Consider the following 14,886-nt stretch of genomic DNA (forward strand, 5'->3'; position numbering starts at 1 on the left):
GTACAGTGAATCATGGTGATAGCAGCACCATGCTGTGGGGATGTTTTCAGTGGCAGGAACTGGGAGAACTAGTCAGGATTGAGAGAAAGTTTAATGCAGCAATGTACAGAGACATCCTTGATAAAAACCTGCTCCAGAGTGCTCTGGACCTCAGAACGGGGTGACGGTTCATTGATCAACAGGACAAAGACCCTAAGCACACAGCCAGGATAACAAAGGAATGGCTACGAGACAACTCTGTAAATGTCCTTGAGTGGCCCAGCCAGAGCCAAGACTTGAACCAGATTGAACATCTTTGGAGAGATCTGATGGCTGTGCACCGACACTTCCCATCCAACCTGATGGATCTTGGAGATGTACTGCAAAGAAGAATGGGAGAATCTGCCCAAAAATAAGTGTGCCAAGCTTGTAGCATCATACTCAAAAAGAATTCAGGATTTCAAACAAACTTCTTTCATGCTGTCATGAGGTATTGTTTGTAGAATTTTGAGTAAAATATTGAATTTAATCCATTTTGGAATAAGGCTGTAACATAACAAAATGTGGGACAAGATAAGCGCTGCGAATGCTTTCCGGATGCACTGTATTATAATAGGAGAAGCAGCTCCCAAAAAAATAATGGCACACCAAGTACATAATTATTTTTACAAAAATTCCCAAGACATTTAAAACCTTTTACTTTTGTTCCTCAAGGCAACACAGCACCAAGATCAAATCTCATGCAATGTCCAAAAATGGACAGAAGGAGAGACGACAAAGACAAAACAGCCATAGTGCAAAAGAGAGTGGTGGCAGGGGTAAAAGTTCAAGTGTAACGCCTGTATACCCTCAATCAGTCCAGAGAAAAGAATCATCGGGGTGCAGAACTGAAGATGAGGGCTGTACACTACAAAGTAAAGATGGACATGAGGACAGTGCCAGTGACCTCTCGGACTCTGAAAGATATTCAGCGCTTCCTGCTCAAATCGCTCCTCCAGATCTCAACCTTCGCGCAGAAGTCATAGATCCGTCTGACCTTCATCCCTCGAGACCTTCTTGTCGAGGGCACAAGTTCAGAGGCAGCTATCCAGATTTCTTACCACCACCTTTCAATTCTTGGAGTCTCCAGCAGTTAGCAGTGTACTTGAACACAGAAGGCAAGGGCATTCCTCGTCCCAAGCCCGTTGGGCAGCTTGAGAGATACTTGGACCGGCTATTGCAATTGGAATGGCATCAGATCCAAACCATCCAAGAAGACAGCAGCAAATCCAATGCCCCAGTACTCAAAGGTCGCCATTTGCCTCATTCGTCTTCTCATCTCAGCCTCAGCTCTCCTAAATGTATCCTCCAGTGCCAGCGTGCGTTCCCTTTGGCGTTACTGTCATCTTTGGCCAGTGCTCCCACCCTTCAGCTTTCGAGCTGTACCTGTCCACACTGCCAGAATCTATATCCAATCTTGAATGGCACATGCCGATCTTATGCCTACCATCACCACACAAGATTGAGTCCACTCCTGGAGAAGAAGGGCAAGGTCTCAGGTTTGCCTAAAAGGAGTAGCAGTGAGAGTAGGGCTCATCAGCTGGAACCTAGACACCGAACTCGTGAGCACAGACTCAGTGATCCTCTGAGCGAGAGTAGCCACTTGAGGCGGATGCAGGCTATCGGTAACATTCGCAATCCTATTGGTTCCACATACAGTGTGGACCAAGTTTCTTCTACAGCTAATACTGCCAGTAATGCCAGTATTGGGGAGGTAAAAAAGAGAAGGTCTGGGCAAAGGAGTCATTCCTGTGTGGGGACGAGGGAGGTTGGCTATAGGGTACGAGGACGCAGTGAACAAAGGAAGACCTTTGATAAAACACCAGAAGACTCAAAACTATCTTGTGCTGTAAGTTCAGATGGTTTACATAACTCAAAAGACTCATCGACTAGTCGAGTGAACAGGAGGCAAAAGCATGTTGAATTTGTCACAAATTAACTTCAATACAGTGGCCTGAAAAACCAACACTATCTCACGACCAATTTGTACATATTTTACCTCACTCATACAGTTTTGTATCTGTCTAGACCCCATTGAATTTAGGGGTGGGGTTAGGGGTAGGTTATTCTTACAAATTCATATAAATTTGGGAACTCATAAAATACGTACTATTTAGCAAAAAACGTATGAATTTGTACGAGTGAGGTCTTATGAATTCGTACAAATTAGCCTTGTAAAATATGTACGATTTGCCATGAGATCGGGTTGGGAAAACACTTAAAATGTATGAATTTCATAGCATTAGATAAGAAAATATAAAACCAAGTGGCATATTTTCTAAAAGAAAATTATCGCAGTGGCATTTAGACAACTGATCCCTGATCATTTTAGTGAATGTATGAAGTCGGTTCATTATATACATGACACTAACATTTTGCAAACAACGTTTCACAGTATTTAATAAATCTTCATTTTTCAACATATCTATTGAATGATCGTTTAAAACCTAACAAACTATTAATTTTAATATGTTTTACTTTACTGTAAATGCCACTTGGTGTATTTTTTTTATTTTTCATTTTTTCTTCTAATGCAGTGACATTCTTTTCAGTGTGGTTTACTGTAGGTATCCAAACAGGTTTTGGAATTATTGTATGTAAATATTCCTTTTCAGTTCAGCACTTCTTCATATACAAAATATTTTTTGCCTGTTTACGCCTGCATTATTTTAAGACTTACACTACCAGTCAAAAGTTTTTGAAGTGTAATTTTTTTTTTTTTAAAGAAGTCTTATTATTATGTTGAAAACATTGAGTACAATTATTTTTTTCAGGTTTCTTTGATGAATAAAATGTTCAGAAGAATAGCATTATTCTGAAATAGAAATATTTTGTAACATTATAAATGTCTTTATCATCACTTTTGATCAATTTAAAGCATCCTTGTTAAATCAAAATATTAATTTGTATTAACAGAGTATCACAAAAGCTTTTTATTTTAGATAAATGCTGATCTTTGGATCTTTCTATTCATCAAATAATCCTGTGAAAATGTACTCAATTGTTTAAAAAATTCGGTTTTTGCTGTCTACAGTCGCCATCCATTGTGTGTGCTTTTGTATTAAAGCCACCCGCTCCTGCAAACATTCTAATATTAAATTTCCGCGCATCATAGTCGCTATCAATATGTGGAGTATTTAAATCTCTTTGGATGCAGCTCGTGTTGGATGTAGGGTTGGCAAATCCGCATTTTTTCCACAGAATTGGGCTGATTTAAAACTCTTGCTGCTGGTTGATTTTCTCCCTTGGGTTAAAAGTTTGAAATATTGCATACATTCCATTTGACTGAAATGCTTCTATTGAAACATTTTGCATTCTACCTGTGATTAAAACTGTCCCACGTCCTATGTCCTCTTTTTTTTTGAAAACTAAAATTTACTTCTTACAATTTAAATCTTACTTTTCAAAAACTTTTGACTGTTAGTATAAGTTTAAGTTGTCTTTTAGTAAGACTCTATGCATGCTATATCCCCATGTTTATTTTTATTTAAATTTTAAATAGTAATTGTTTAAAAAACTTGCTCTTTTATTACTCTGTTGTTTGAAATAGCAATATATCTATATTCATTTCTCTGAAGCATCTTCTATCAACAGGTGTGACTGTAATTTTTAGGTATTTCTAATGTTTAGATTAAAACAGACAATTTTTATTTCTGCAATACTTCATTTATATGTAAGCAGTGTTTACACAGATGTTTCAGGTGTATTTAATGATAAATTGATGTTTCGCTGTTAGCACTGGTTAACCACTCACACTAGAGCAAATCACTAGAGTTTACAGTAACAAATGATATGCTCGAGCTGAAACTTCACGTGTCTGCACACCATTACCCTCAACGTGATTGTCCCAACGAGCACAAGACATCATCTGACGTTGTATAACTTATTTTTCTCATTCTGTGCCTGATTCATAAGGTGAATGTGATGACCATAAATAAAATTTGTTTTTAAAGCTCTTTACAATCCTCTTGACAAGGGAAGAGTTACTACGACATGTTTATAATAGCCACATCCAAAGTAATTCCAGATGTTTGAAGGACAGATTCATTTCTTACCAACACTAGCTGCTGTCTGTTGAATAAAATAAATGCATGTAAGTTATTTTTTTAGGAATCAATCATAGAAATTACATTCAGACAAGAGTCAATTCCTTTTCCTATTCTTTTCAACATATTCAGAATTTGTTTACTGGTTTAATTGTGAAGACATCAACATAAACATATGTAAAACCATTTCTGGAGAATTTTTGCCCTTTCCTACGCCATATACCTTCTATGTAGATATCAGAGAGCAATTTAAAATATTGTATCAATGCATTCTATGGCACCTTTAAATTTCAGGATGTGGTACATCTTTGGAAATAACCACTTTGGATCTAAAATAAACTGCTTTTAAAATATGGCTTTCCAAAAAAAAAGTGGTCTCTTGGCTCAACTTGCTCCCAGTGTTGGGTAAATTGAGCCATGTGAAGTCAAACTGTGCCACTAATTATGCTGATGTAAAACTGAATATTTTCACCTCATCCTTTTTCAAAGGAAGAGAAATTTAGTGAAGTGTGAAATTTACTGTGAGCCTTCTGATGCACTGGCTATTCATCCAGGGACTTTGGGGCTCAAGATGCTGGGTTAGGAGATGCTCCCTGCAGCCCTAATACCAAAAAGGTTTGGATAATAGAATAGATAGATGACTTCTTAAAAAAATTTAAAGATAAGCTCACAACTTTAAAGGCCTTTTTTAAATTCTTTACACATTTCTGAACAAAATCAAATTTAAATGTAAGAAAACACTGTGGTTGACCTTAGAAGACTGGGTTAACAGTACTCAACATTCCACTTATTAGTTGGAGGGAAAAACAATTTCATAAAATCTTCCATGGCCAATTTATATATATATATATATATATATAAATATAAATTGTTCTGAACAAAGTCAAGTTCTAAACAAAGAAGAACATCAAAAATGTTTGATCTAAAATGTATAAAATATAATGTAGAATTACAGTAAAGTAATACTTCATAATTATAAGAAGGGGAAAGCCACTTAGTTCAACGTAACCCAGGACTTTTGGCTCGAATTACCCCACCCCTACTATTCTGACAAATTTGGTTATTCGGCAGTTCAGAGCTAACATGCTAAATGTATAGCCTCATATTATGTCTTCCTGAAGCACAAACACGTGTTTGATATTTTACAGATTTGTTTGTAATTGTTCAGACACAAGAAGCATGAGTTATTGAAAACATAAGGTGAGTGAAATAGATAATTCTTTAAATATTTGTGGCCAGGTCACCAATTTAGTTTTGTTGAATCAAGGGATGAATGGCTCAAATTTCCCACAGACTCACCCCATTCACCCAAGCCACAGCAATGTATCTAAAAGTATCATGGTATGGTGTTTTGGATGAGAGTAGACTACTAACTATATGACACATGGATTCCAGTATCATGCTACATGTATTACACTCACTAAGGTACTGCATTAAAAAAATATCTGTCTTCAGTTACAGCTTAAATATTCGTATATCTTTGCTTATGTGTTTATGTGATATTGAAGACCTGGGGGGTGTTCCATAAACCAAGTTTACCAAATAAGTCAGGCTTATTTCAGTTAGTCTGACTTATTTTGAGCCAAATCAAGTGACAATAAGTCAGACTAACTGAAATAAGCCTGACTTATTTGGTAAACTTGGTTTATGGAACACCCCCCTGCAGTAATACCTGAGACAATGTCATAAAGTAAATGATTATTAATAGCCTAAACTTTTTTTTTTTCATACTAGTATATGATCCTAATAACTTTAGCTTGGTATTACTAGTTTCAAAAATGGGCTTAATGATATTATACTTCTACATCCTCATGCAAACAATGCATTTTACATTAATAAAGACAAGCAGGAAATTTCATTGAATCATTAATGAATAAAGTCAGTATTAAGGAATTAGGAGTTTATGACTGAATACATAATATTTCAGCATCATTGTCATAGCTATATGAATCAGTTCATTGGTACCTTAATTTGTAACTTAAATAAAAAAATATTAATTCAATGCTAAATAATTTTGTTAATTAAAAATAACCGAGATCAATCCCAATAAGTTATGTTCTGCAGATAAACAGCAGGACAAATGATTATTACAAAATTGTATTCATTTAGTTCGTAAACAATCCCTTTAACTACATAACCTAACACAGACTCTAACAGCCGCCCAAACAGTTAGCCTGTCCATACGATAATTGTGCAACTAAAATTAAAACTTACTTACTTACTTTAATATTAGTAACTTTATTTTATTTTATGTAAGTATTTTTTCTAACGAGCCACTTTCAGTTTTTTTTATGAAGGTATCTTTAAATATAACGATTTATGGAAATTACAAGGTAGGAACTGTTATGTAGCCTCTGGCAGACGGAACAGAAATCGAACAGAACTTGTTTCCATGATCAGGCGGGCATGTTTTTCCAGCGCACAATACACAGACTCAAGCATGGACGAGAGAGCACAGCAAATATTGGAGTATTTGACTGAGGTAGAAGTTGCTGCAGAAGATATTCTTAGTGACAAACAACAGGTAACGTTATGTTTGGTAAAAGTAGTAAAGTGTAGTCAAACATACTAATACAATGAGACATTTAGCTTAAATAGTGTTTATAATATGCGCTTAAATGTTGACAGCTCGTGGATCTGGATTTGCGGAGAAACAGAAATCGAGAAGCACTCAGTGCTATACGAAACCATTCCCCAAATGGCAAGTACAAATACTGTGTTGTAATCATTTTTAAAGACGATTTAGTGTACGAGATCTCATGAATATTGTCCGACGTCTTTTATATCTTGCTTTATTGTTGTTATTCCATATTCCATCAATCATTCTCACTCTGAAAACAATGTTTATGTTTTTGCCTTAACCCTCTTTAACACCGAAACCTTAAAAATGTTGAATTAGGATGTTTATAAAAGATGTTTACATGTATTATACATGTACATGTATAGGGCTGGGCGATTTGGCCTAAAATCAAAATCTCGATTAATTGAACATTTTAACCCGATTACGATTAATGAACGATTATTTTATTCATTAATAAAATTATATTTAATTATATTTCAATAATATTTATTTTTTTGCCCTCATAGTTCACTGACAAGTTTTGTACAGTAAATATGCGCACATATTACAAGTGAGAGATTTTCGAATGAAGGGTGCACACACTATCTACTATCTATGATTATTTATTGAACATCAGTGTTGAACAACTGAAATTAAAGCACACATTGCTTAAAACAAAAAGTCACATTTTTCTTAAATTAGTGAAAATAAATAACTTGCACTTTTGGAGACAAAATAAATTATTTATAAAATAATAATAAATATTAAAAGTAGAAAATAAGCAGTATCTCTTCTAAATAAAATTACTCTTGTATATCCTGTAAATACTTTTTACTGTATAAATACTGCTTAAGCTCTCCATCGACATGTCGGAGGAATAACGTAACGTAACGGAGCGGGGTCACCTGACTCCACACGCAGTAATGTTTTTAAAGGGAAAGTAATTGAAATAATTGACCTGGGAAAATTTGATCGATTATAGGTTCTGAATGTCGATTTCGATTACTTTTCGATTAATCGCCCAGCCCTATACATGTATATAATCTACTGCTATGAAACATTACAGAATTATTTATGCAGTGTTTACCTTCTTCTTTATAAATTTATTGTTTGTAAAAAATGGCTGAACAATAATTTTACTTATTTAGCTAGCTAGCGTAGGACCAAATAACAAGAATAAATAAATACATTGACATGAAGTGTTGTTTTGAATTTATAGCTGGGTCTCAGGAGGCTGTGCATGAAACCATTTGCATTAACACCATAACATTTTGCATTTACAACATAACATTATTTAAAACATCTATTGGATGCTAATTTGATGCCTCTGTACATGCACTTTGCACGTGACAATAAAATGTAATCTAATTTAATTTAGATAATGTGAAGGTGTGTTTTGGAAACATGTTCATAAAATTCCCTCAGGAAAGTACCAGATCCATGATCCTTAAAGGTGAGTGTGCCTTCTTCAATCATACATTTGTCTTAATAATACATTTAGTCATATCTCTGCATTTACTTGGCCCTTTTGCTGTTATTTTCTGTTTCCAACAGACCAAGAGCAGCTTGACAAGGAAATAAATGACCTCCGCAAACGACTAAAAGCAAAAGTAAATCGCCTCAATGACTTGCAAGGTACTTTATCTGCCTGATTCATTCATATTTTGTCACATATTATATAAAACCTCATCTTCAAATCAGAGTACTGATATACAGTCAAGCCTAAAATTATTCAAACCATTGGCAAATTCTGACTTAAGGTTACTTTCATTCAACCAGCAAGTTTTTTTTTTGTTTTTTTTTGACCGGAAATGACACGGGCTTCTCCCAAAAGATAATAAGACGATGTACAAGAGGCATCATTGTGGAAAAAATATTTCTCAGCTTTTATTTACATTTGAACAAAAAGTGGCATGTCCAAAATTATTTATACCCTTTGCAAACTGTCACAGTCTATGGGAAAATCCAAAGTTCTATACCATTACAAATAGTCCAAGCTGTTCTAAAGCATCTTAATTACCCTGATTCGTTGGGAACAGCTGTTTTAATCAACTCAACAGGTGAAAAACAGAAGCTCTCTGCTGTTGGTTTGTGGACAGTCATGGCTAAGACAAAGGAGCTCACAGAGGACCTGCGGGTGTGCATTGTGGCTGCTCACAAGTCAGGAAAGGGCTATAAGACCATATCTAAATGTTTTGAAGTTCCAGTGACTACAGTGCAAAGTATTATTAAAAATACAAGACATTCCGCACTGTGAAAAATCTCAGAGGACGTTGTCAGAAGCCAAAAGTGACACCTGTGATGGCCAGGAGGATAGTGAGAGAGGTAAAAAAGAATCCAAGGATCACCACCAAGACCATCCCGATAAATATAGGCTCTGCTGGTGGCAACATCTCAAGGCAGACAGTCCAACGGACACTGCACACCACTGGGTTCAACGGACGCAGACCAAGGAGGACACCACTTCTCCAGATAAGGCACACAAAAACCTGCTTGACCTTTGCAAATGCTCATCTGGACAAAGAAGAAGACTTCTGGTCTGCTGTTTAATGGTCAGATGAAACAAAAATTGAATTGTTTGGCCACAATGATGTAGCCTTCATTTGGTGTAAAAAAGGATAAGTCTTCAACCCTAAGAACACCATCCTCACTGTCAAACATGGTGGTGGGAACCTAATGTTTTGGGGCTGTTTTTCAGCCAGTGGACCAGGAAACCTAATTACAGCAAACGGCACCATGAAAAATGAGCAATACATCAACATTCTCAACAACAACAACATCAGGCAGTCTGCAGAGAAACTTGGCCTTGGGCACCAGTGGACATTTCAGCACGACAACGACCCAATACACACAGCAAAAGTGGTGAAGAAATGGTTAGCAGACAAAAACATTATTGTTTTGCAGCGGCCCAGCCAGAGTCCTGACTTAAATCCAATTGAGAATCTGTGGAGGGAGCTAAAGATCAGGGTGATGGCAAGGAGACCCTCCAACCTGAAAGAGTTGGAGCTCATCGCTAAAGATGAATGGGCAAAAATACCAGTGGAGACGTGCAAAAAAGCTGGTCAGCAATTATAGGAAGCGTTTGATTGCTGTAATAGCCAATAAAGGCTTTTCTATTGATTATTGAGAAGGGTATAAATAATTTTGGACATGCCACTTTTTGTTCAAATGTAAATAAAAGATGAGTAAATTTTTTCCACAATGATGCCTCTTGTACATCATCTTATTATCTTCTAGGAGACGTCTGTGTCATTTCTAATCAAAAAAAAAAAAAAACTTGCTGGTTGAATAAAAGTAACTTTAAGTCAGAATTTGCCAGGGGTATGAATAATTTCAGGCTTGACTGTATCTACAAAATAACCCTATATTTACTGCCAGTGCCAAAAATGTGTTAGGTTACTAATAAAATATTAGTAGATATCAGAGCATCTAATCTTTTGTTTTTTTAATTGTTTTTTGCACAGGTAAACCTGAACTCAGAGGATACAACCTTTCTCCTCTAAGCAGTGATGAGATTAAAGCAGTTAACAGCCTCCTTAAGAAATAATATTTACTAGTTCCTCTGGCTGCTTTGGATCTGAGGGTAACATTTGAACTGGACTGTTACCTGTGCATTGGAGCACTTAAGTGTCTGCAAACAGTCTGTGACTTTACTAACTCAGCAGAAGAGCTTCTTTGGTGAAGAAGACTTTTGGTGACTGGCTCACACAGTCTTTCTTTGATCATTCAGTACTTTTACATGGCTACAATTTGTAGTGTGAGAAAAGCAACCGTTGAAGAGAGTAAGCCAACAAGCCACTACCAAAATATACAGCCTGTATGTTGTTACTTTCACAGGTTTTGTTATAAATGTCAGGCAAACAAAATTGTTGGACTTTTGAATTCAATGAAGTGTCAAAGTCTGAGTAGTCATTTCTGCAGTAATTATGTGACTTATATGTTGTAAATTGAAGATGTATTGTTTTTTCACAATAAATTGAAATTGTCATTACTGATTTCTGCTTTCAGTGGATTGCAAACAAGGGGTAACGATTACATTGACCACTTAAAAAGTACTTTTTTTTTTAAAATTGTTACTCTGCAATTAGGCAAGAAATTTAGGCAAGTTTCTCAAAGCACCAGGATTATCTTTGTCTTATCGTTTGTTGTGGTATGAAAGAGAGGGCATGGGAGTGGACATATGGAGTTAGAAAGGAATATTTTTGGAAAACCATTTTAATGACTCATTCAGTTCCAAAGAGAAACTAATCAATATGTGACCCTTGACCACAAAACCAGTCTTAAGTAGTGTGGGTATATTTGTAGCAATGGCCAATAATACATTATGGTCAAAATGATCAATTTCTGTTTTATGCCAAAAATCTTTAGCATATTAAGTAAAGATCATGTTCCATGAAGATATTTTTTAAATTTCCTACCATAAATATATCAGAACTTATTTTTTTATTAGTAATATGCATTGCTAAGAACTTCATTTGGACAACTTTAAGGGCAATTTTCTTCATATTTAGATATTTTTGCACCCTCAGATTCCAGACTTTTTTAAATAGCCAGTTGTATCGCCAAATATTGTCATATCCTGACAAACCATACATCAATGGAATGCCTATTTATTCATTTATAAATCTCAATTAAAAAAAAAAAAAAAAAACATTATGACTAGTTTTGTGTTCCAGGGATACATGTCTAAATACCTGGTTAAAAACCTGGACAAAATTGCTATATAATGAATGCAAATTAGTGTAGTGATTATAAACCATATTAAACTTCTCTCATACCTACACTGTAAAAAATTTGCTGTAGTTCTGCAGCTGGTTTCCAGTAACTTACTGTAGATTTTTAATTTATGTTAATTACTGGCAACAGTTTGTTCAAAGTTAAATGAACATTAAACATTAACAAGTCTTTGTCTTTACAGAATAAAACTATAAAATAACAACCTACTGCAAAGCATTCTGGGAACCAGAAACCTTCATCAACCTTTTTCTGTTTTTTTCCTTCAGATTTTGGTTCCCAGAATGCTTTGCATGAGGCTGTTATTTTAGTTTTATTCTGTAAAGATAAAGACTTGTTAATGTTTAATGTTCAATTAACTTTGAACAAACTGTTGCCAGTAAATAGCATAAATTTAAATCTACAGTAAGTTACTGGCAACCAGCTGCCAGTAATACTGTAATTTCTACAGATTTTGTTTACAGTGTATTCAAGCTGACTATTTCTGCTTAGAAGGAAAATAGTTTCAACCCTGTCAGATTCTCTGACTCTAGGTGGCAGTGTTTCTTTATTTCTAGTGTATGTGTTGTTGTTATTGTTGTAGTGTACGTGTGCTAACAGAAATCATTTATTGGACAGATGGTCACTGTAAAACTCTCCACTATTGTTTTGAAATTATCTAAAATAAGCAGAATGATACTTTCAGATGAAATGATGGGTCAGCGACAACACATTTAAACAATACTAATTTTAAAAAAAGTCAGTTTGAATGAAGTGGCCGGAAATGCTTTGTGGCAAAGGAACGTATGCCAGGTTGCGTGCAGTGGTACATTTCTGGATGCAGTCCAGTGTGATGAATTTATGAGTCAGATGAGGTGGGAAACAGAAGTCTGTTCTCACTTACATAATATCCAAACAAGACATTCCACTAGAGGAGAGCGACATGTGAAAACACATTCAACAGGTTCATAACATAGAGTTATGCAAAGCCGCCTAATGTTATCTGCAGAAATACTGCTGTGATGTTCAAGGATAAAGGTTTGTTCTTATAACCGTTGCGTGGTTGTTGTGACACAGAGAGGTCTTCACACTCCTATTAAAAACAGGAAGACAAATCATCTCTCGTGCATACAGTCATAGTGATCGAATAGCATCACGTTTGCACAGAGATGAGTCAAAGCTGAGACTGTCTGTTCCTGCCTTATTTGTGCTCCATTATTACAAACATATAATTTAAACACTGCACCTGCAAAGGGGAACTTTGAATTGTAGGCTGCAACTATTTAATGTCTGTATCACCATGACTCAGCATCTACAGACTCAAATTCTGAATAACTTGAAGAAAATGCTCAGCTGTCTACACAATGCTCTTTAAAAAACTATGATGAGCACGGTATTTCGAAATAAGACGGCAATGCAATTGTCTCATAGTAAATGTTTTATTGAATCGTTGTTTCAGGAATATTATTGCTTTTGGCTGTTGAATTACGCAGTAACTTGCATTTTAATTTTTCTTGTGAGAGCAGGAGCAGATTGTAATCAACAGTTCTGTCAACACCTTGACAAGTAAATTACAAATCAATTCAACATCTTCCATACAGCTTACTTTGGACTTGTCTGTTGTCTTTTTTAGTGGTTAAGAGCTAGACAGCTCCCTGCTCACCTGATGTGCTCTAGAAATTCCCGCTGTTATTATTTTAAGAAGTATTTAAAATTCAGGCCAAACTAAAGACAACTTTTCTGAAGCGTCAATTTCTGTCCCAGTATGACAACGTATAGTTGTGCACAGAGTAGGGTCCACTAAAAATGCTTTAGAACTTGACTTGCCTATATAAACCCTCACCAAACACCTTTGGGATAAATGGGAAACGGTGACTTTAAGCCCGGCCCCATTGCCCAAGATCACTGTCTGACCTCACTGATGCTCTGTTTTGAATGGGAGCAAATTTCTAAAGCAGTGTTCCAACATCTAGTGGCAAGTCTTCCCAGAAGAGTGGAAGCGGATGACATTACCCAGTGTACATACCATAAAAACACTGAGGCATTTTTTTTTTTTTTATGGTAATATGAATAAAAAGTAGTGAATTAAAACCTCTATTGCATGGTTCCCTTAAGATTAATCATAAATCAAAACTATGAACACCAGACGAGGGTCTGCGCCTTCTCAAACAAGAATAGACCACTAGCGTGTTTCTACTCAAATGCTTCAAATTGGCTCATCTTGTGCAGTCTTACTTTTTGGAATGGCAGTATTTAGTTATAATATAGAAGAAAACACCACAAAAATGCAGATTATCAGACAACAACCTCCAACTTGAATGCATCATAGGTGAACTGAATGTAAGTCCTAAATCAAAACTTGGATGACATGTTAATAATACAATACAGTCCCAGAATGAAGCCAAACCTTAGGTTGTAGTGAAAGAATTAGGTTCTTTAACTTGTTCTTCATGCTAGACTGAAAATGAGATGGAAATTAAATAGCATTTCGACATTGGTATGCATCTAATAGGTCTCAAAAATCACAGGTCAGGTTGCGGGGATAGGCATGGATTTAAACATTTTGTTTTGATTGTATTTCTTTAGCCTGTGTTTGTCTGACTCAAACAAATTCTCGAGGGACCACCATCCTGGGACTCATTCCTTTGTGGTTTCTTCGTGCAAACAAGAGACTTTGCACGTTTTTGTGGAACTAACTGAAACAGCTATTGTCATTCTTTTTATTATTCTTCATGAACAAGAAAGATAATAAGCAATAGAATTAAGTAAATAACGCCCAGTCACTGATGGGTGGGACTTTCATGAAGAATGCCACTACAGTCTGCGCTGGTTTTGGCAGAAGTGTTGTAGTGTTGCGGTAGTTTAGACAAGGGCCAAATCCTTTTCCCCTCAGTGTGAGGGCTAATGGAATGGTAAGATGAGATGTTTATTGTGGATGTGCAGAAGTAGGCCTTGGCTTGGCTTAATAAAACACTTAAACACTCTTGCCCCATGGTTGCCCCTCAGTGGCATTTATAGCTACTAAAAATCCTTCTCACAAGCTCCTTTTTCAAGTGCCATGGTCCAAATACGCCTGTTGTGTATACCTTGCAGTAAGCTGTTATTTATCTTCACTTGCTCAAACAACATTATCAAATATCCTTCCTCCAAAATTGTAAAATAATTTTTTCTTGTTTCCTTCACTCATGCAGAATCGAGTGCAAACCAAAAATAAAGTTTTATGGGTCAAGATTTTTTATGTTGTGATTTTGAGTATCCAAAAACCCTTATTTTTCTAACTTATCCAAACAGTTTGTCTGGTTTTCACCAGAATTGGCTCAGGTCATTTTCAGACCATGCTGGCAAATATTTATGGAATTCAATTTGATTAGTCAAACCATTCTCAAATATCGGGTAAATAAATTTATCGAAGACCACAGCAAAATAGAGTATTCGAACGGAGCTTGGTGTTTCATATCCGCTTTATATATTCTGTGAAATTAAATTTAATTATGGCCACTACCACTTTTAAGGGAAAAATAAGGGCTGCCCTTGACTAAAGATTTTTTC

General features: G+C 35.8%; 2 protein-coding genes across 2 annotated transcripts; both read left to right on the top strand.

The window, feature by feature from the left end:
• Positions 1–697: 697 nt before the first annotated feature.
• On the top strand, positions 698–2,503 carry fam217bb (family with sequence similarity 217 member Bb). Its single transcript, XM_073826310.1, has one exon. It carries the CDS (start codon positions 725–727, stop codon positions 1,955–1,957), a length of 1,233 nt encoding a protein of 410 aa, XP_073682411.1. The 5' UTR covers positions 698–724; the 3' UTR covers positions 1,958–2,503.
• A 3,975-nt stretch (positions 2,504–6,478) lies between these two features.
• Positions 6,479–10,619, top strand: pdrg1 (p53 and DNA-damage regulated 1). The gene is made up of 5 exons (XM_073826201.1): positions 6,479–6,588; positions 6,693–6,765; positions 8,003–8,077; positions 8,179–8,259; positions 10,089–10,619. Exons 1-5 carry the CDS (start codon positions 6,505–6,507, stop codon positions 10,169–10,171), a joined length of 396 nt encoding a protein of 131 aa, XP_073682302.1. The 5' UTR covers positions 6,479–6,504; the 3' UTR covers positions 10,172–10,619.
• The last annotated feature ends 4,267 nt before the right edge of the window (positions 10,620–14,886 follow it).

The sequence above is a fragment of the Garra rufa genome, chromosome 20, assembly GCF_049309525.1.
Source record: "Garra rufa chromosome 20, GarRuf1.0, whole genome shotgun sequence".
NCBI classification, from domain to species: Eukaryota; Metazoa; Chordata; class Actinopteri; order Cypriniformes; family Cyprinidae; genus Garra; species Garra rufa.